At 40.1% G+C, this 21,621-nt stretch overlaps 1 protein-coding gene and 1 long non-coding RNA gene across 3 annotated transcripts; one reads left to right on the top strand and one right to left on the bottom strand.

Annotated features, from left to right (window-relative positions):
* Positions 1-222: 222 nt before the first annotated feature.
* LOC110857945 lies at positions 223-21,597 on the bottom strand. 2 transcript variants are annotated; one of them, XM_022106548.2, is made up of 9 exons: positions 21,364-21,597; positions 21,101-21,242; positions 9,114-9,680; positions 5,497-5,790; positions 5,276-5,388; positions 1,679-1,753; positions 1,482-1,611; positions 1,166-1,374; positions 223-1,003 (listed from the first exon to the last, which is right to left on the bottom strand). In XM_022106548.2, exons 3-9 carry the CDS (start codon positions 9,184-9,186, stop codon positions 896-898), a joined length of 1,002 nt encoding a protein of 333 aa, XP_021962240.1. In that variant the 5' UTR covers positions 9,187-9,680; positions 21,101-21,242; positions 21,364-21,597; the 3' UTR covers positions 223-895. The 2 variants fall into 2 exon arrangements, with proteins under 2 accessions (XP_021962240.1, XP_021962241.1); XM_022106549.2 differs by lacking the exons at positions 21,101-21,242; positions 21,364-21,597 and adding an exon at positions 13,444-13,640.
* On the top strand, positions 17,221-19,445 carry LOC118438377. The gene is made up of 6 exons (XR_004836732.1): positions 17,221-17,442; positions 17,598-18,622; positions 18,691-18,736; positions 18,949-19,076; positions 19,139-19,221; positions 19,294-19,445. It is a non-coding gene; the product is annotated as an uncharacterized LOC118438377 (long non-coding RNA).
* Positions 21,598-21,621: the final 24 nt, after the last annotated feature.

Raw genomic sequence — 21,621 nt, 5'->3', positions numbered from 1 at the left:
GAATACTGATGGGTCTACAAACGGACTTAGGATAATTCCAGAGTAAAATAATTTTATCATGCTTAAATTTACACTCTCGTGTCCTATCTTAATCTTGTTGTATCTTGGTTATGTTAATGAAGACTTGTGATTTCACGTTGAGATGAGACTTGTATAGATTTTGAATTAATGGACAATACGGATATGACCAGTATTAATAAAAATGCACGGTCAACAACTAGCTGAATGTCGTCAATATTATTTATTGTACTCATCTTCATTGGATATAAAAATAACGCTTAAACGAGCTTGACTAATTTAAATAGCAAATCATAAACGATATATTATAAATTTCGGGGGTACATTGGTATATATATTTAAAAACAAGTATAAGCCTTTGGGTTATTCATGATTTATTATCCCATTAATAAATTAAAACTAAATGTACTTCTCGAAAGTATTTTCATCATTAAAAGGTCGCGTTATTGGTATTGCTACACATTCGAGTCTTACATTCTGTACATATTTACTTACTTATATAATTATTCACTAAACATATAGCAGCCACTCTTTTTACAACTTTAATAGCAAAATACAAAATTATGAGTTGCTGCGAGACCAGAAGTTATACATTGTTGGTTCTGCCGAACCAACCAGATATCATTTTGTGAGATTTTTTCATGAGAAAACAGTACAATTTATGACACACACCATATTTTTAACAGTAGCATCAAGCAGCATGGATGTAGCAGGTACATTCTGCGAATTATTCTTCTTACAACGAAACAACAGCGACGGCGGCGTCTGACCATTTTTAGATATAAGAACTACAACCATCAGATGATGACGACGATAAGAAGGGGAAGGATGACTGCATGGGTCGTGAGTTGGACATGAACACCGCAATTTGTATTTGTCACACACGCGAAGGGTATACGACCGAGTTATTGTTGACTCGCGTGGCTGTCGTATTATTAGAGTTCTCATCCGGATGTGAGATTTCCGCAGATTGAAAGTCGTAGCCCTAAAATACAATTCATGAACGTCAAAAAAAGTAATGCTCCACCAAAGAAGAAAGCCAGGCCTTCATTGACATAAATAATATATATAAACTGTTTCTTGTAATACTTTGTCTCTAAAACATCTCAATAAATTCAGTAATTATCGTAAATAATGTTGGTCATACCGGATTTAGAATAATATTCGGCATCAACTCGATGCTTTCACCGTCAACGTCCGTCGAGTCAGCCACAAGATGCATGTTATACTCTCTATAAAATAAGCAACATGTCGCAAGTCCCAGGACGAGGAGAGTAGTGATCACGATTCCAACGGCGATTATCCATATTCTCACGTCAAAAGAGTCCACACCGTCAAGAAAGTGCTTTCGTAGCTCTGGATAAGAAAAAAGAGCAATGATGCAAATACTGAAATTCCATGTTTTTGTTCTTAATAAAGCATCAGAAATGTACGTGTTTGGGAGAAAAAGTCATGATACTTACCAATCTCTTGTGGATCATTCTTCGTCATCATTTCCACCAACGTGCTCAGACCACTTCCTAATTTATTGTTGGCCCAAACTTTCACCACATATGACGAATTGGGCTGCAGGTGGTAAATGCTGTATTGTCTCTGAAATTGGTGATTTATATTTATGATTCTGTGACATCTTAAGTTTTGTGGTATGAGTAGGACTTACAAGGTATGGTTCAATAAATGCAGGAAGGCACGTCTGCCAATCGTTTTCCGTCGCGTTTTTTAAGCGATACGCAATCTGAAATAATTGGATTGGATTAAGATAAATTCAACCCAAAAGAAAGTATATTTCTTTAAAATATGTTCTTATGCCGTCGACATACATAAATTTATTACGCATTTGAAATAGGTGGTAGATTTAATTTAAGCGAAGGAGAAAATAGTGTCGACTATTTACGCCCGCTATTCTTTAAGATTTATAACATTAATAAATTTTTAGACTAATAAAATCGGGGGAATAAATCAAAGTAGTTAAAACATTGAATATGTTGAGACTGATGTGGGTTTTGAGTTTGATGGGGAAGATGAGACTCAGTGAGACTACCGAAGGGCGATGAAATGTGAATGAGAATAACATAAGGATAATGCTTTCAAATAGTTGATTATTGTTAAAAGATGCATCACAAAAGATTTTATGAAGGAAATCTGTATGTCCTCGACGTTTTTAACTAAGAACTAACTAGATGTATACCTCACGAGACTGCGAATTTACTCATAACTATTTTTTGTGTGTATCTATATCTGTACCTCATTGCCCCATATAATTACCTGAAATTTGTAATGGCATATCCCCTTTATTATTTTAAACAAATAATAATAATAATAACAATTTTTTCTGAAAACGTAGCGAAATGAGCATTCGATAAACTAAACCCTAAAAAGGATTGCTTAGGTGAGACTGGAGTATGTGCGATTAAAAGTTTGAAATAACCCACAGTGGGCCAGATTTAATAAATTTTGGCCAAAAATATATAGGACCCGAATTTGAAGAAATAAAAATTAGATTTTGGTGTGCAACAATAACCTAAGGCATGTATTATATGAGGAAAGTTTTAATAGTCACCTGCCACACCCCCAGTGGGTGTGGCCGTCGGCGACTTTTCGATTTGAACGGAACCGTGCCATGTGACATATCATTTTTCTCAGCTCGGCGAGGGGATCACGACAGAATCATTACAATTTTGACACCACACCTCCAGTGGGTGTGGCTCTAAGCAAATTGTCGATTTGAACGGAACCGTGCCATGTGACATATCATTTTTCTCAGCTCGGCGAGGGGATCACGACAGAATCATTACAATTTTGACACCACACCTCCAGTGGGTGTGGCTCTAAGCAAATTGTCGATTTTAACGGAACCATGCCATGTGATATATAATTTTTCTCAGCTCAACAAGGGGATTTCGAGGAAATACCTTAAATTGCGAAACAGTACCCCCAGTGGTTGTGGTTCTCAGGAAATTATCGATTTTAATAAAACCATGTCGTGTGTTATATAATTTTCCTAATCTCGACAAAGGGGTTTCGACGGAATACCCAAAATCCGCGTGCAGCGACTTTTCAGTTTTAACTAAACCATGTCATCTCATTAAATACATCATTTATCTTAACTAAATGAGGGGATTTCGACAAAATAATTAGAATTGCATTATGTAAATTGAGAAAATCCTACTTTCGTAATTTTTCACAATTTCTTGCTGCATTTTTCGAAATTACGAAATCGCACACAAAGTTTTAAATTTTTAGAAACGTATTTTGATAATTTTATTTTTAGTAATTTTGAGGAAATGATTTAGTTCTTTCGTTCTTAATATAGCGTTAAAATTATAAAACAAAACTTGTTGACAAATTTAAATTTGAACTGAAAATGCAATCAAAACCGCTACAACCGAAAACACGAGCTTTTATGGAAATTCAAATTAAAAAAATACAATTCGAAACAAAATAATACAGGTGGTGCTATTTCGGTGTGGGGGAAATTTAAAATCGGAGAAAACAGCTTCAAGTCGCTGAACACCACACCAACTGTGGGTGTGGTTTCAAAATTCTAAAAATTCTGTTGAGATCCCGTCGTCCAGCTAACAAAAAGTGTAAATATTTCGCATGACGTAAAATCGAAAAGTCGCCGAGAGCCACACCCACTGGGGCATGGTTTTATTAAAATCGAAAATTTTCTAAAAACCACATCCACTGGGGGCGCGGTTTGCAAATTTTAGGTATTCCGTCGAGTCCCCCTTGTCGACCTGAGAAATATGATACATCTCATGACATGGTTTCGTCAAGAACGATAACTTACTTAGAACCACACCCACTGGGGGGTGCGGTTTCTCAAGCTAAGGTATTCCGTCGAAACCAGCTCGTCGAGCTGAGAAAAATGATATATCACATGACATGGTTCCCTTAAAATCGAAAAGTCGCCGAGGGCGACACCCACAAGGGGTGTGGCATGTGACCATTTGAACATGGCTGGTAGTGCCCACGGTGTCGAGGTATTTTTCGACAAGAAATTCGATTTTTAGTCTGAAATTTAGCGGTATTCGTTAATTATATTTTATAATTTTTTGACCTTAATTTCGAGGGGGTGTGGTCGAATTTGAAAAATCTGGAAATTAATATTTCGCCCATTTACCTAAGGTTTCCAGAACAGTCACAAATTTGAAAATCGGTAAATAATTTGAAAAGTAATCCGAATTTGAACTGTCAATGTTGTTGCCACATTATAATGTGGGGCACCTACATATAGCCACACCCCGGTGATGGTGGCTTTTCGATCTGGATGGGCAGTCGACACCCACGTATCTTGTCTGTCAAATCGATAAGTCGCACGATGATTTTACCTAAGAATGCCGTTAAATGACATCAATTTAGCTCCTTACTTATTTAGTTATGTATGTGACTAGGAAGGGGTGTGGTTGGACCTGTATTCGAAAGTGGCATTTTCCGGCACCAGCATTTATTCTCCACACCAGAAGGTCTCGAATGGTATAGAAAGCAAGTTTGTAAAGCACGGAAATGGACGGAAATGCTAAAGGGCGTTTTTCCCTATCTCCGCAATGTGTTTGGTAAAGTTTACCCCCCTGGTACTCCGGAGTGGGTGTAACTTTTCACTTAATATTATGCATTTAGGACAACATAATAGTGTAGTCCATAATCGTATACGATATGAGCCAATTCAAAGTACTGCCTTAACGGCCACATTTTTGGCCCCCTGGCCCATAGTGCTGGGTTAGGATATTTTACACTTGCATCCTTTAAATATTTGAATCAAAGCATTTCAATTGCTAGGCGACCTGACTCCTTCAGTTACCTGAGCGCCGGTCCTGAACCCAAAGGTTCATTTTTCGTCAAAGGGAAAACTTTTTCATTTCTCAACCGATTTTGATGATTATAATTTTAAATGAAAGATAGCTACATTTGTCACATTTCCATCCACGCATATTTTCTGTTAAATGCTTCACTTTAGTATAATAAGGCAAAATGTTGCCATGGAAGTGGTTTTTGAACGATTAAACACAAAATAAGAAGAGTTCGTGCATGGCAGCTGAGAATTAGATTCTTCGTGATTATAATTGACTCTGGGTTTTTATTTGATCGAAATCGGTTGAGAAATGACAAAGTTATGGGCTGTGGTCACTTTTCAGAACCCGAGTGAATGCTTACTTAGGTATTTTTTCAGTAACCATAGCCTCACCTAAGAAAAAATCTGCTCATTGATACCCAAATAATACTTTAGTTAACAGTAATTGCTCCCTATAATTACCTGGAAATTTCGAATGGCATATCCCCCCTCGCCTTCCTTGTCTATCTCCCAAGCAACGGAAGCTGATATTGTAAACGGCTCTACTGTCACGTTCTTCGGAGCCAAAGGTGCAGCTGGGAACAAACAGGAAACAAAACTCGAGTCAAAATAGCTTCATTCAAGGAAATAAAGTTGAAGAAAGTCAGATTCATATTCAAAACAATAAAATATGCAGAACATACTGCGAACATGGATCCGCACACGTGCCTCGACCGACTCTTCGGCTGATGATTTGTAATCTGTCTCCACTCGGCAGGAATAAATGCCCGCATCCGACCTTTTCATGTTCGGAAAGTATAGACTCCCATCCTGCTGAACGCGATAAGTCCTGACCAAGTCTCTCTTGTCTTCGTGAATCCACATGACGGACCCTTTCGCTCCACCGCAAGGCAGGCTAAAGTTTGTCCCCTGGTCCACCGAAATCAATTGGATGTGATGGTCCCCATCAGATTTCAACTTCTCCGAGAAAGGTGCTCCTAGAAAAATAAAAATGGAACTTTTAATAGAGATTTATAGAATAAGTCGTTTACTCAAGTTTTATCGTGTCATATTCCACCGTGGCATAACAGCAGCAGCAACTTGGAGGGAATAATATGCAGCAGAAAGATTAGCTCAATCGATAATGATATTACGCGAGAGGTAAACGAAATCGGGTTTTCGATATTCCACATTTTCAACAACCTGGTGTCAAATTATCATGCTCCGTTACCCGATTTGCCCAGGTCACATATTGCAAAGCAAAAGAGAGGAAATCGAGAGAATAACTCGACCCCACATATTCTCAAGTCGTACCACAAGTTTCTATTTTATTCACTTATTCCTCCCTGTGAACTAGTGCATGGTGGTCCTAAGTAGAATGCCTTTTCATTCCGGACGGTGCAAGAGAGAGAGGAAAAGAAAGTTTCTTCTGGAGGGAATACGGTACACGTAGCATAGCGGATGGGCTCAACCTGCAGGTTGTTGTAAGTAATCAAAGGCCCCGTCCGTGTGTATATACATACATATATACCATCGTGAATTGCATTTAGATGGATTCTTCGTCGACTGGTGTGTGCTTTCTCTCTCGCAAACTCTTTCTCCATTTTCTTCCCATGTTCACTCGCCTATCCTTAATACCCACTTCTCTATAACGAATAAGTCCTTTATTGTCGCCCTATACCCAATACACTTACTGATCGCTATGTCAGGCCAAATTTTGCAATAAAAATAGGAACAAGCGACTCGCGACCATGTAACACAGTAATGATGACATGAGTGGAGCTGAATGCAAGTGAAATTGAAGTGAATCAAATGTGCCCGACTGGTATCTTATGGGAAAGAGAGAGGGAGAAAAAAATGTGTAGAAAATAAAATAAAGTTGGCAATCCTTCTTTTTTTCTTGTGAAACTCTGCAACAAAGTAGTCTCCCTTTGAAATTGGTATTTACAGAGGACAAGAAAAAAGAAGGGGGCAAAAACTAGAAAGGCAAGATGAGAGGAACGAAACAATGCGAAAAGACCGGAATTGAATTGAATTCCACTCTGCTCCAATCTCCTTCTTCCTTTGTTTTATACCACCAAGTGAGAATGGAGTGGTGGGTGACATGCTCAGGAAGGATAAACCATAACAACAACTCGAACTTATTATGAAACGAAATGAAGTTTGCTCACATTCATTCAGATGAAAGAATCCGACAAAACAAGAAGCAAATGTCGCAATCATGGTTCTTTTTGAAGACCAAGTCTTTTTGAAGACGTTTTATAGCTTTCCCCGGACGAAAAAATCACCCAAGCGTGCCAGGAAGACCAAAGTGAACACGAAATGATGTACTGTCTCCCTCTCTTTCTTATGCTGACATCCATCCATCCATCCCATTCAATGTCTTCCTCCCGACGGAGTTTAATTCCCAAACATGATTACCCTCTTCTCCTTTTGGGACGGGATTGGAAACTGTGCATGCCGCTATAAATCAAAGCGATTATTCTACCCACCCACCTACCCACCTTTTATCGAGATTTGCATATATGCGAGCAAAGGATTGATGAAGCGGGCGGATGAGAGGAGATGAGAGCCAGGCCACATACTTCATCAACAAATTGCGTTCCACTCACTGAACTGAGCTCAATCTCCGAATACGATTACACGGATCACAGATGTGTTTCAGGGAAGTCCTAGCATTTGGGAGAAAGGAATAATAATTTGAGAGCAGAAAGATCATCACTACAGTTCCAATTCCGAAAGAGAGAAAGTCAGACCTGGTGGGGAAGAGAAAGCGAAAGAGTGAGAAGCCTTTCATCTTGATTTGATGGCACTCTGCACCGCACCACCACCACCACCTCCACTCTTACAACTACGACCGACTACTCTCACTCCAAAGGCATCTCGTCATAACTGTCATTCCCAACAACTTGCTGTGGTTTCTTCTACAATCCTTGCACTGCTTCTCCCGTCTGACTAGGAAATTAACTCGGGAACAAACAAACTTGAAACAGGAAGCTGCACTTTGTGCTTAAACATGAATGAAAGCTGGCTTTGTCCCGTCATCTTCTCGGGTGATTAAGGAATACAAATAGGCATAGATAAGGGTAGCAGTATCTACTCGACTTTGCTGCCGCTGAATGACTGCATACTTCCGATATGGGACATAAATCTTGATAAAATAAAAGTAAGAGAGGCGCAAGAAAGAAGGGTGACCTCCATTCCAACCTTCAAAAAAGACGCAAGCACCACCACCACCACCATGACCAGCATCATGGTGACACTTTTGACCCAACTTCTACTCAAACCATGTCTGCTGAAGGGTGTAAAATTAAGCCACCGTGTAAATAAAAAAGAAAGTGAAGAGAGAGAGAAAGTTTCAAGTTTGCTGATACTTTGAGGCTAATAATTTTACCAAAATACAAACTTGGTAATTGAGAGGAACGTTACCAAGTTTCATGAGCTGCTTTAAAAAACTTTATATGATTTTAGCACCTTATTTTGGCTATGCTCACTTTGTGGGAATCGAATAGTAATAACTGAAAGGTAAACGGCAACCGTCAAAAAAAGAGGACTATAGATGAAAAACCAAACTTTATTCTGGCATTAATATCCATATTACATCATTATTTCCCTTCAATTGTGAGGCGAGCCGAGCTGAATATACGTAGTTTATATGTAAGTGAATACAGAAAGACATGATTTATGGATCAGTAAGGTTTAATAATGAAACCTTAATACTTGAGTTTCGTAAGGTGCTAATTTCGTCGTCTATAATCCCTAAACCAACACGGTAAAAGTATTGAACAAATATTTGTCTGCAACCTAGCACAAGTATTTAGGCAGTTGACGAGCATTATATTGCCGTATTATATTGACGAGTATCGTAAAATTGTGAAACACCGTTGCCCACAACCACCACCGCCAAACCGCACCGGCGTCCCTACTCCATAATTACGATTAACTAAGTAAGACTCACAACACAACTCTCTGTTCTGGATTTCACATGCAAAGGAAAATGCAATGCGACATGTAACACACTTTTTGCCCGGTGCTTTAACTTATAAGGCACAAGAGTAGAATGTAGAAAAGAAGGAAAAATGGCATCGATTTGTGCACAAATCCATCCTTATATCCTGTGGTGGTAGGTTGGTTGCGGTTTGTCCTGTCTGAGAACACCGCTTTTACTGCGGGTCGCGAATTATGCAAACAAATTTGACTTGGCGTCTGTCCATTATACTGCGGTATTGGTATGTATCTCATACATACACCTTAATTAATGAAAAGCATGCCCGATTATCTCATTGTTAAGCATACACAGACAAACATAGCTTTCTCTTACCTTCAGTAACGAAGCAGACGATTGTGATCCAGAGAATAAGCTCGTTCATTATTATGTTCTTCCTCTTGTGCATTTCTATTTTCGAGTATATTATGTTATTGCGACGATTGAATGGAAAAGGAGGAGGAGGAGGAGACCGGTGGTGGTGGAGAAAGTGAGTTAATAATAACAATAACCAGCAGAGTTTTTTGTGTGTATAGGCGTGGACGAAGCCACTACTCCACTCAACCCTTTGTATGGTTTACTTAATAATATTCAATTCAAAAAAGTTATTCTTCGGTATATTTGGTTTCTTTTTCCTACTGGAACTTCAATTCAGATCACGGCGACACTTTCTGCAGTAAAACTGTGTCACTCTTGTAAATGGGAAATGAGTCGTTCATTTTTGATAACTCTTATCATCATCATCACCACGGCTGTCAGGCGTAGTGCGTGCTTTGCATTTCTTCTCTCACAGTGACTGCTGCTCTTTCTGGAGGTTTCTTTCCCAAGAGGGAATACCTTCAGAGAAAGTATCCTTGTTGGTTGTCATTCAAGTCTTCTTGAGAAATAAAAGTATTCTCCTCCCTGCAAGGAAATAGAAACAAAGGAGGCATGTTGTTATTGATATTTATGGAGGAAGGTAAAAGTGGCATTCAAGTTAATCAAGTTTTCTGTCGGGGAGAAAAATAAATAAATAAATAAATACGGTTAAAAGTGAAGATGAACTTTTCTTCACCCGCTTGCGAAACATTTTCACTTATGCAGAGCTGTCTACGAGGTGTAGCTTGATACACGGCGAGAGAGGTGCTTAATTAGCCAAAGTGAAGTCGAGATTTTACAAACACCGCACCTGCCAACGCCACCACGACCATCAAAGAACTCATTAGAGTGGATATGATTTAGTGTAGAATTCTTCCGAATATAATGCACTCCATTTACAATATGTAATTTAAGAACTCTATGAGTATTAATACGCAAAGTGAAAATTTTCACTGCAGTGCGAAATGAAGGACAGTTGGTTCGTGTTCCCCTAGAATAATAAGTCTGTCGTGTTTGATGGGCCGTTATTTACATGACAGGCGAAATCACTGGTTGGTTCATGATTTTCCACTTTATTCACTCTCTCTCTCTCTCCCTTTGTTTCTATTACGTATACACAATGCTATGTACATATGTATATACGTTGCTATAATGTAGCCTATTCTTCCCACCACAATTAACATTCCTGAATAAATATCCTTTGTGAACAAGCTTCGGAGCAAGCACGGAGATTTTTATCAGTTGGAAAACCAAGTCAAGATTCTTGCCGTCCATCATTCACGGTCCGTGCGGCGATGGCGACTGCATGGTGACGGGTGGTGGCATGGCATGGCGCAGTGGGAGAGGAAAACATTTAGAGGAAATGCACAACCACCACCGCCAACAGCCTACTTTAGTCAGAATGGATAAAACAACAGAGTTCCCGTCCGGGCAGTGTGGTGTAGCTTGACGAGTCCGTGAGGAGAGAAAGTGTCGAGATTTGCATGAATAATGTAGTTCGCATCATCATACATTTTTCCCGAAATGGTTTATTATTTAAAAGCAAAAAGCTAGGTTCATGCACCGGCATGCGCTCTAATCTTATTGTTTAAGATTTCCATCCGTCGTGGAAGGATAAATATTTTGTATAAATTTCACTCAGAAAAGAAAAACAACATGGAAAACGAATCAGCCTACAAATCCACACGAGTACCTACACTCCAAATGTAACCACATCCACACATGTCACACAGTAAAACTCTGGGTATTACATTATTTATCCTGTCAATACATTCCGAGATCAATTCTGATCTGTAATACCGTTTTTTTGTGTGGCGTGGGCTGTGTACACATGTCTTGTGTCGTTAGAAAGGTTATGTCGTTGAAAGCATTGTTCAATCAGTCCTCGACGGATTGAAAGTCAGTTGGTTGGTTGGTTAGTTGGTTGTGGAGTGAAAAGCAGCAGACTTGAATGGAGAAAGTTACTTTTGGTTGCAAACTATGTGTAGTCCTACTGCACCACTCACATTCGACGGCAGTTACTGGTGGGTGGTTAGTTGGTGGGAATGGATGTGATTAAAGTTTGTTGATAAGACGAGGTCAAACGTGGCAAGCTGAATGGAGAAAGAGAGAGAGAGAGAGAGAGAGATAAACTATTGAAGAAAAGAATTTGGAACAAACTTTCCGACTCTGATCATGAATTGAAAGATATCGAAATAGAAGAAAACGCCAACCCAACTTCATACGTATGACGTGTGCAGTACGACGAATGTACGTTGAAGTGAAAAGTAAACTTGCTGACGAGGCCGATAGAGCTTCATTTCACTTTGGCAATTGCAAAAATTAGTCAATAAGAAGCTTCCTCCGAACTCGGCGTCGTCGCATCGTCCAATTTGATAAAAAGAGTACATAAATCTGCTCCCTTCTTGTGGAATGTTGAGATGAGATGGAATGACGGATTCATGTGATTGACGACTACAGCAGAATAATCTATTGTTCAATAATGTACTAAATGCAGCAGAAATATCAGTTTTTTGGAGGGATAGATTAATATTGGTTGGAAATCCTCCCAGCAGGAAGAGCGTGTGGATGGATAGATAGAAACTACGGAAATTCAGCACATTTGTTCCCGCAGGAGGAAAAGGAGTGAAAGTGCAAAGAGGGGAAGATTTTATCGCATCAATCACATGAAAATATGATTCATGAAGCCAACCAGGGTCTGACATGGTTGTTTAGCTGTAGCCGTTCCTTGTTCTTCTCCTCCCAAGGAGGAAGAAGACAGCACACGGACATTATCAGCGGTAAGAAGGTGGGACTGACTGGTTCTCACAACATACGTCGACGGAAAGTTGCATGCATACGCTCCTTGTTTAACTTTCCCGAGTCCATCCCCTGCAAGCAAAACTATTTTCGCCCAGCAGCACAATGGAGGGCGAACGTGATACTGGATGGATAAATAAATGCCGTTTCCAATTCATTCTCCGAGGTCCAACTATGTATGCACTCGCATAAAGCCCATTCCGGAAATTGGCACATTTCACCTTCTTGCCAAAACAAGAGGAATAAACGAGACTGGAATGGATCAAGCCTGCTGTGACTGACTGACTATACATACCTGCTCTGCTCGTCATTATTAAGTATTATAACGGGAGTGATGGATGGCTCTATTTCAATATTGAGCTTTCTCAGAATATCTGCCCTTGTATTATTTCTTGTTGTTGGTTTAGTAAATGGCAATAATAGCTGTGCTGGGTATGAGACGGGTGGATAACCTACGTGCACTGGTATCATGCTCGCTCCTGCCCGATAATGTTTCCCTACCTTCATTAGCAATACGTCTCAAATTCACAATTCTTCATATTTCCTCTTCTCCTGCTCGAATCTCATTTTGATTGGGAAACACAAGGGAACGAGTCAGTTCAGTGTGTAGCTCTTTTGTATTTATCGAGACGAGAGGAGAGCACCCTCGCCTCCAATCCAATCCAATTCTCATCATCGATACACACAGACAGACAGCAACCTTCTGGCTATGATTGACTTTGTAATCGCAAAATGAGAGCAAAAACCACTTTCATCAAATGAAGTGCTGGGGTGTTGGGAGAGCTTTTCTGGGAAGGCAGGTTAAACTCCCTTAGGTTAAACTCCCTTAGGTATCATTTTGCAGTGACGAACGATTTTTCCTCTGCAGAGTGATATGATAGAACTGTATCCGTACGTATGTATGCGTACCTATGTAAGTTATTAGCCTGGGTGAGATTATTATAAAGATAAGAGCTGGTCTTATCTGCATCCTAAACATGATGCCTTCTGGTCTGGTCTTTCTACTAAATCAAATTTGGCAAAGCACACCCACCCAAATCTATCCAAGTTGGTATTCAGCCCAGCCCATCGTGACCAGCTAATCGTCAGTCGTGTTAAAATTCTTAAAAAATCCGAAAAAAATCATACTGATTCTTTCTCAAAGTTTTTTCTTTTCCTTTCTTCCTCCGTAGGCTCAAACTTGAAACTTGCTCGTCTGCAAATGTATGGATGCACAATCTGAGAAGAGGAGGTTGCCATCGATTAGTTTTTAGTTTCATTACAGAACTTTCTCACCACTACAGATTTCAATCACGAGAAATAATAGGCTTCACCAATTCAGACAATATTTCTAGTTCCTCTGCTGACTTCTGAGTCAGATAATTGATTAGCATGACTCATCATGGCGATGATGGTGGCAATCATGCAACAACAACCAAGTATACAACTAAGCACTTACAAACTATCTTCCTTATGAAATAAACAAGGAGTAAGTTTATGGGGAGAAGGTGAGACTGTGGTGTAAAGTTACCTGATTGGTGAAGTATGAATAGAAAATGTCAAATAATTCCGGTCCAGAGAGTATAACCACGAGAGAGTATTATGCAATGGGAAGTGTTACCGGTCCGTCCGTGGAAGAAGCGATGCACACTCACACATACACAGAACTGGACTGGGAAAGGGCCGTTGTCTTTGTGCAGAAGGAGAATATTTTGCAAAGAAGGCAAGAAAGACATGAGACGATGCCAGGGAACGGTGTAGCTTTCTCTGAGAACCAGAGTGGAAATCCCGTTAAATTTCTACCACTAAGCTGCCCGAAAAGGGGCCGATAGGGTCCGAGAGAAGAGCACCCTTCCTTTCTTTCCTTCTTTCTCCCCCACCATGCAACCAACCAGCCAACAACCAACCCACCAACCAACCAACTTTAACTCATGCACCCATTCACCCTCCAATCCATCCCGTCTAATATCCAGCGAGAACGAAGAAAACGGAAACTAGTCAATTTTCATTCCTTTTTTTCTTCTTCTTCGTCGTCGTCGTCCACAAACCAGAGGAACATATATCATCAACTTATTGTACGTCCGCTTTGCATGCATGTGGAATCGATTTTACACATTCGTATCATTACCAAGTCATCCAACTTTCCGCAAACAATTTTGCATTATCTGCATCTGGGCAAACGGGAGATATGAGATTTCACATGAAAAAAATGAATATTATTAAAAGTTTTCTGGCAGTGACAATAATGAAACCAGTGCGGACGGAGGAAGAATCCAGTCATGTGGGTGCGGGTGGGTGAATGGGTGGTGGAAAGTGCGAGAGAGCATTGCCTTTATTGCGTTACTACGGGGCACATCGATCAATGCGTAAGCGCTGCCATTACGGCGAAGAAGTGGCAAAAAGCATGGGGCTGCTCGCTCTAGAGGAAGCTTTGAGGACAATACTTACAGCAAAATACTCCAATTTTTTGAAATGCAGCATTTCCATTGCTTTATTTGGTATATGACTTGTAATTGTAGGGATATTGTAGAGGGCATCCAAAATTCTGGCTAAAGGAAAAATTTGAAAATTTGGGGGATAAAATAAACCCAACCGGGAATTTTCAATTAACGTAGTTAATTGTATTTTGTTTTATGAAAGCAGATATTCCAAACACGAAAACGTCATATTACGCAAAACAGTCTAAGGGTTCCAAAAATTTCCAAATTAAGAAGCCATCTCGCCTTGCGACGATATGATCAGAAAAGTGGCAAAAATAATGAAAAAACAAGTCACAACTTTGTGAAACATGAAAATTTTGGCATTTGACCAAAGTAGTATGTTCGTGGCTTCAAGATAAGCCCAACACCTTTCGAAAATACAAAGGAAGGTAGAAGAAAAAATCAGGACGGAAGATGCAAAAACTTTGCGAAAAAATTTAATGGAAAAGCTCTGAACTAGTCGCAGAAGAGAGCGTGGATTCCATAGTTTTTAATTAAATTAGATAGAGGAGTGCTTAGTAGTATACATATGCAAAAAATTTCAAATTCCTTGAAAAAATTATAGTATTAAATACATTTCTATCGTGCAGATTCATACTTTTCCCCACCTCTTTACTACAACTGCGTGCATGCCTTCTGCTTTCTCTTCACACTAGGCAATGTTGATGGCATCGTTATGCTATGCTGTAATGATATAGCAAATTGTTATTAATCAGACCCATGGAAGAGTGGACATACACACTTTTAGGAGAACGGAATGGTTCAGGGGTTGTCGTCGTCGCCATCGCGGCGGGATGTCACTATGCATACACTTCCACAGAAAGGGAAAAGTAAGCAAACTGTTCTGTGCAAAGAGAGAGATTAACAGTTCGTAGGAAAAATGACGCTACAACTTTCTCTGAGAGAAGACTTTGTTTGGGAGGCATCAACAGAATGTCAGGCCATGAATCCTCTCACTCCTTCTCCTTGCACGAATTGTCAAAATTATTATTTTACGCCAGAGTGAAGAATCTTCTCATTTATTTATTCCGTGTAGCAGTAGGTGCGACAAGTTACACTTTACTTTGCTTTCGTCCGACAGTCCCACATACAACGACCACAACAAGTTCCCTAAAATTGTGTCCCTCTGAAAATTAATTGTGGTTGATGCTTCCACGTCCAGCAGCTGGATTTTTCTACGTTGTGGACGGAAACTCAGTCCGTGTCGTAACCAGAGGGTGAAGTAGTAGGGATGGACAGCTTACAAAATAATTACTGCGATGGAGTCCATATTATATGTATGAACAAGATGATATATGTGTGCAGTTTCCTCTTACACAACTTTCACCTCTCTCTCTCTCACGACTCCACAATCCAAACTGGTTGGCAACTATTAACTGCGCCACTTGCGCTTACAAAATGCTCGATAACATGCAAAGTAGGAGGCGAGAGAAGAAAGCTGGACCGAGATAATGGGCCATGCCTCATAAAAGATGACCTTTTACCATTAATTGTACAAAGTCATGCTCCAACACTGTTGTCTCACTACATGCATACATACATTACATGTATAATTGTGCATGTTGCTTTCACCCGAGAAAAGGCGTATCGTATCACGTCTCATTGTTTTTTTTTTGCTGCATTTTATTGCATTAGCGGACACTCCACAGAACCGCCACGATAGGACGATAAGTATCTTAATTCTCTCTAGTCTAATCCCTCGTGTATGTGTGACTTGCAAGAAAAGAGAGAGAGAAAGTATCTAGTAAAGTGAAGTGGTGGAGGAGGAGGAGTGACCGCCACCGCCTCCGAAAAAGTCGTAGTCAAACGAGCCGCTGTTGTATCTGTCAGCATCACTCACAATAAATATCAATCAAGAGCTTTCCTTTCCAATAAAAGCTTCCAATTCACAAAGAAATCATTGAGCTGGGGATTATGAAAATGCCATTTCCCTTCTTCGTCTTCTTCTTTCCCTGTAAAAGGATTACTTCACTCGGACAAACTTGTTCTTCCAAATCTGCATGCACCACTTTCTTGCCATCTCTCCGTCCATCCATCCGTCTCATTGAACTTCACATGAATTTCCACTCCATAACGGACGATCGATGAGGAAAGCTCCGTGTATTATGAAAACAATAAAAGAAATGTGGCAGCAATTGAGGCGAGTGTCTACATTTTCCTTAACTGAATGGAAATGCAACCACGGATCGATAGCAGGAGGTTCGGATCAATTTTCTTGTCATGTCTCTTGGCATGCATGCTGGCGCGACTCATTAGTTTTTAATTTCCCTCCAGCTGATGCAATGAAAGTGACCATGCACCAACCAAACTAGTGGAAAAGTTTGCCTCCTACTACTCGTACCTAAGTTTGAAGAGCAGAAGGAAGTTGAAGTTGGGCTAGGCCAACCAAAGAAGAAACCCTCACCAAAATAAAACTGGGTGGCATGCAGTCAACCACGGAAATTGTATTTTGGAGTACATAAAGCAGGAACGGAGGAGAGAAATAGATGGCATAAAAGAGAAAGTTGGTAGATGCTGCTGCTGCTGGTTGATGACTTTCACAGGGGAGAAGTAAACAACATCGGTGGTGTTTTTATCCCATCCATCCATCGAGTCGAGGACGACGACGTTGCAAGGAAAGCAAGTCGCGAGACAAACGGCATACTGTGCATGCAATTGGAGAAGATGTGGTTGGTGGGGCATGAATGAGGCAATATTTAGAGGAAGCTCTCCCAAGAAAGGAGCATTTTTGTAAGGATTCTTTAGAAGTACGTACCACTTGTGTCCTGGAAGCTGTACAAGAAACTAATTCTAAACCAACCCCGCATGCGGTTTAGGAACACTTCTGGCTAGTCTGAGACAAAACCAAGGTGGACCGAAAAATATTGCTCGGTCGCTGCTAACATAAGTATCTCTACTATGGCTGAGTAATAGGTAGACAGAGATGTTGTCGCCTGATTAAAAGTCCAGCAGTAGGGAGGAAAAGGATGCAATCTCTCTCTGAGCAGATTTTCGCAGCCCTGCTCAAATGTGACTTTTGAGAGATAAACCTTTTGCGACTTATTTCTAAAGTAAGTAAACTACTTCTCCAGTTTCCCGTGTTCTCCCATTCTTTGTGTATCTTGGACTTGGACTACCGTAGGCAATAGGCATACTTCAGTTTGATAAATTATTATACAAATCGCATGCAAATTAAGACTTCTTTACTTTGTTCTCCCTCCCACAGCTATTTTGAGTCCTAGGAAGAGAAGCAACAGCAGCAGGAGCAGAAGACTCGAATAGATTCCAATTCTCAAAGTTCAAGAGGTCTCTTCAAATGTAAAACGTCTGTTTGGGAAGATAAATTGTTCATTGTCACCCAGAAATCTGCGCCATCACGAGTGCAGAACTACCAGAATAGATGCCTAAACTGCTCTGCACAACCCAAAACCACACAATGCCCAGGACCAGGAAAAGCAACAATACTTTTTATTGTGCTCTCTAAAAGTCTAGAAAAAATACTTTCTCAGCAAGAAAAGGATTACACGTTGCCATTTATTCGTTCGTATTTCCAAAGCTTAAACTCTCCGTACTTGCCCAAAGTGCACTCTACATTCCTGCACGGTTTGACTTAGAAAGGGTGGATAAAACCCTAATGAATTCTTGTCCTCCCTTTTAAACTACGCAATAAACGGGCAAAACACACATTATAGATGACTTTGGCTCTGAATAGGAGCTGGATTTTCTGCCGATCACACAAGCTTTCCAAAACCTGAGATGACGAAGCGAAAGTTGCAAACTCATTCCACTTTGCCTGGTCATTACTGGTACATTTTTGGCAAGGGTGACAAAAATAATGATCATCAAAAGAAGAAGACGAAGAAAACTTGATACATTATGAAATGATGGCAAAGTCGACCATTAACTAACAATGTTCACAACTCTCGCAATCTTTGATAAATAAATGATAATCAAAAACAAAACTTATTGCCTTTCAGACCATATCTCATTTATTTCGCAGCTTTTCTACCGTCATGGAAGTTGGATTGGGACTTTGAGAAATCTAAAACAAGGTTGACTCTTGGGGATGGATCACTCATGGACGAGACGAGAAATTCAGAAAGAGAGAGACAAACTACATCTTTGTGATTCAATGAATTAATGTTGAAAGTCCAATCCAATCCATGCGAAATCCGTCTCTCGTCCTTCACCATTCTTTCTATTTGGACGAAAAAAGGACGTTTGTCCATCTCAGGGATCAAGTTCATCCGGGTAAGATGAGCAGGAGGAAGAAAGCATTCATGAGCACTGAGAGCACCCAACGGCACTTTCAATTCCAGACTCGTCCATCCAGTCTGATGCCACCAACTCACTTTTGGAGCAGAAGTACGTGCTTTCTCACTCTAAAAGTTGGGATAGATTTGCAGAAAAGGAGAGATGAGTGTACGGTGAGATATAGCCGTGCTAAAAGTCGTAATTTAGCCAAGAGCTCTGGTGTGATGTGATGTCTTTAGTTCGGAGATGGGGATAAAGGATGACTTTTCACATAGAAAGTGCCAGTATGAAGTGTAATATAATCAGATGTTATTTGAAAACAGGATCAATTCGACGACTTATTTCAACGCCCCCTTCTTTCGACGACGAGCTCACCTGAACCAACCAGTCCCATTATATTCATATTCCTGCGTTCGGAACGTGTAATCTGTTTGAACGTCAACATCCCTGGGTGAGTGCACAAACAAATTTTGGAGATAATACAGAGTGAAAAAAACTGATTTTCCTTTCTAGTCTACTTATGCTATTACGTACCGTCGCTCGTGGCGTCACACAGGAGAAAGATTTCTTGGTACAAATGATAATGTATTATAAAGGTACGTGATAATATTCCCCGAGTACGGACCTCGTGACAATCGATGCTGGATATTTACGGGGATTATACACAGAATCACGAGTGGATGACGCCCAGATTTGCAAGAGGAAACCCTCTCTCGCGCGTGAAGGGCCACTTGGCGATTACTAGTTTGGAGTTGAAGGATAAAATGAAGTGGAAATCTATGATATAAAACTAGCAAAATTAAAAAAGTTCCAAAAAAGAAACCAAGGCTGAGCTAGACGGCTCAAATTTCTAGAACACAAACAATACGATCTTTTGCATGTCTAAAATTGGCATTCGTTTGGTTAATGTCACGTAAATCTAAAAATTCGAGATCTGTTGTATGTAGATTCACTGAGATACGTAGAGATGAGTCTGCTTTTTCTAGCATGAAAATGTTGACATTCCAACCTACCTACATATCCGCTCCGAAATGTACTGCCGGAAACTTTGGAATTTCATTTCATCCTCATCATAATGATGCAGATTTAGCCGAGATGAGATGACGAGTGATATAATATTGTAAGTATAAACCCGAAATAAATCTACTGCCACCATCAACCCAGTGAACAAACTTTTGTCGAGTTTCATAAATATCTGTCAATCCGAAAACTGGTGACTAACTAAAATTTTCTCCTCGTCAAGTGATCACCTTCTCGTTTCTGTGCCCCCTCCAACAACAACTTTGGCCGTATAGTTAATTTCAAGCAAGATCCAAAGTAAACATGAGATGATATGCGATAAAGTTTAAATTTAAAACAACTTGGAGGAAAGCGACCTTTTATTGGACGTCAGGTTTTCAGAGAGATAGCGAGCAAGGGATTGAAACTTCTCATTAATGCACAACAAACAACAATCTTCGTCTTATCCTGGGTTCTTGGTAGTGAACTCTGTGCTCCAATTCTGTGAAAGAAAGATGATGAGCTCAACATGTCTGGAGGGCTCAACTTTAGACAACAATTACTTATTACTACGTCTCATCTCTCAGTTTTCATGACCATTTTCTCCTCTATCCTATCTGCTCAGCCAGGTTTATTCTGGGTTCATCATATTTCGCTCTCTTCTGTAGTTTGGCGAAACATAATAATAACAACAATAATGGGAAATGTCGTAAACATTTCGTTCGACTGCAGTATGCGCACTTTGCCAAAATAACATTTCTTTTCATATAACCAGCAGCGTGACAGTATGTGGAATGGATGTCATGTCATCTACCATATCTCATCTTTTGACAACGACGACGACGACGGGCTTGCTAAAAGGGAAAGAAACTGATACGCGAAATGTCGTTGATCATCTACGACGACGCCATGTGATCCATCATGTAGATCAACCTAGCCGATTTCTTTGTTAGTTTTGAAAACAAAAGTGCACACCTGGCAGTCTATATCGTCTCTGGGTTGATGCCACATCGTGTTATAATTATTACGCAGAGCCAGTTTAATCTAGTCGATGAAATATCCTTGTTATTCTTCATGTGCACAAATTGGAATCTTCCACCCATGCAATGAAATGAAAGCACCCAGTTTTTATAATTACTTCCTGCAATCATCTCCAGGCAAATTGGCAGATATTACGTTTTATGCCGTGCAATAAACCAAGGTATAAAAAATTAGGACGAAACACGCCAATGCTGCTTCCATCTCATCTTATCAAATTATTGCTCCCAAAACCTTTTAGTACTATCAGCGTAATATTTATGTGCGTAATGCATGAGGTGGTAAAACAAGAGTCAGACTTATGTACCCAATCTTATAATTGACTACTACAAATAGAGAGGTATGTCAGTCAGTCAGGTATCATCAGCAATTAGTCGGATCGTGTCTTGACTCTTCATGAATAAAAAAGAAGGAATCACATCAGGATTATTTACCTACCTGACTCATCTCTCTGTATAATGTTCCTCTCACTGCGACATCCTTGTCCCAACTGGCCAACGAGAGTAAGATGAGATCAGACCAAGCCAGACAACGAGTTGAGCAAAAACCGTCGCCGATTCGTCGCCTTGCCTATAATAACCTGTAAAATACAGGGAAAAGAGGAAAAAGCATGATGAGATCGGCTTATTTTACCACCACCAACACTACCACCACCACCACCACTACCACATTTATTTCTACAGGGTAAAAAAAACAATTACTTATTGTTCCACTGTTCCTGGTGGTAGCCACACTTGTACTTCGCACATGTTGCTTCGTGTAGTTACCACGAATTTGAGCTTCGTCACATCAATATGGTTAGGTTACACTCACTCCACGAACGTCCTCCTCCTCCCAGACAACGAATTTCCGTGGTCATGAAATAAAACAAAAGAACCAAGTAGGGGAAGGCCGGAGGAAGGAGAAAGTTAATTCGGGACTTTTATTGTCGTGCAGCGGACCGAGCAGCTGATTGTGTG

Source organism: Folsomia candida, unplaced genomic scaffold (genome assembly GCF_002217175.1).
Source record: "Folsomia candida strain VU population unplaced genomic scaffold, ASM221717v1 Fcan01_Sc020, whole genome shotgun sequence".
NCBI lineage: Eukaryota > Metazoa > Arthropoda > Collembola > Entomobryomorpha > Isotomidae > Folsomia > Folsomia candida.
Note: the sequence above shows the minus strand (reverse complement) of the source record. Positions and strands in the feature narration are given on the sequence as shown.

Coding starts and splice junctions, on each gene's coding strand:
- LOC110857945 (XM_022106548.2), bottom strand. CDS start 9,186: ATGCACAAGAGGAAGAACATAATAATGAACGAGCTTATTCTCTGGATC. Junction 5,389..5,496: donor TGTGCGGATCCATGTTCGCA/GTATGTTCTGCA, acceptor GTTTGTTCCCAG/CTGCACCTTTGGCTCCGAAG. Junction 1,612..1,678: donor CATTTATTGAACCATACCTT/GTAAGTCCTACT, acceptor CACCAATTTCAG/AGACAATACAGCATTTACCA.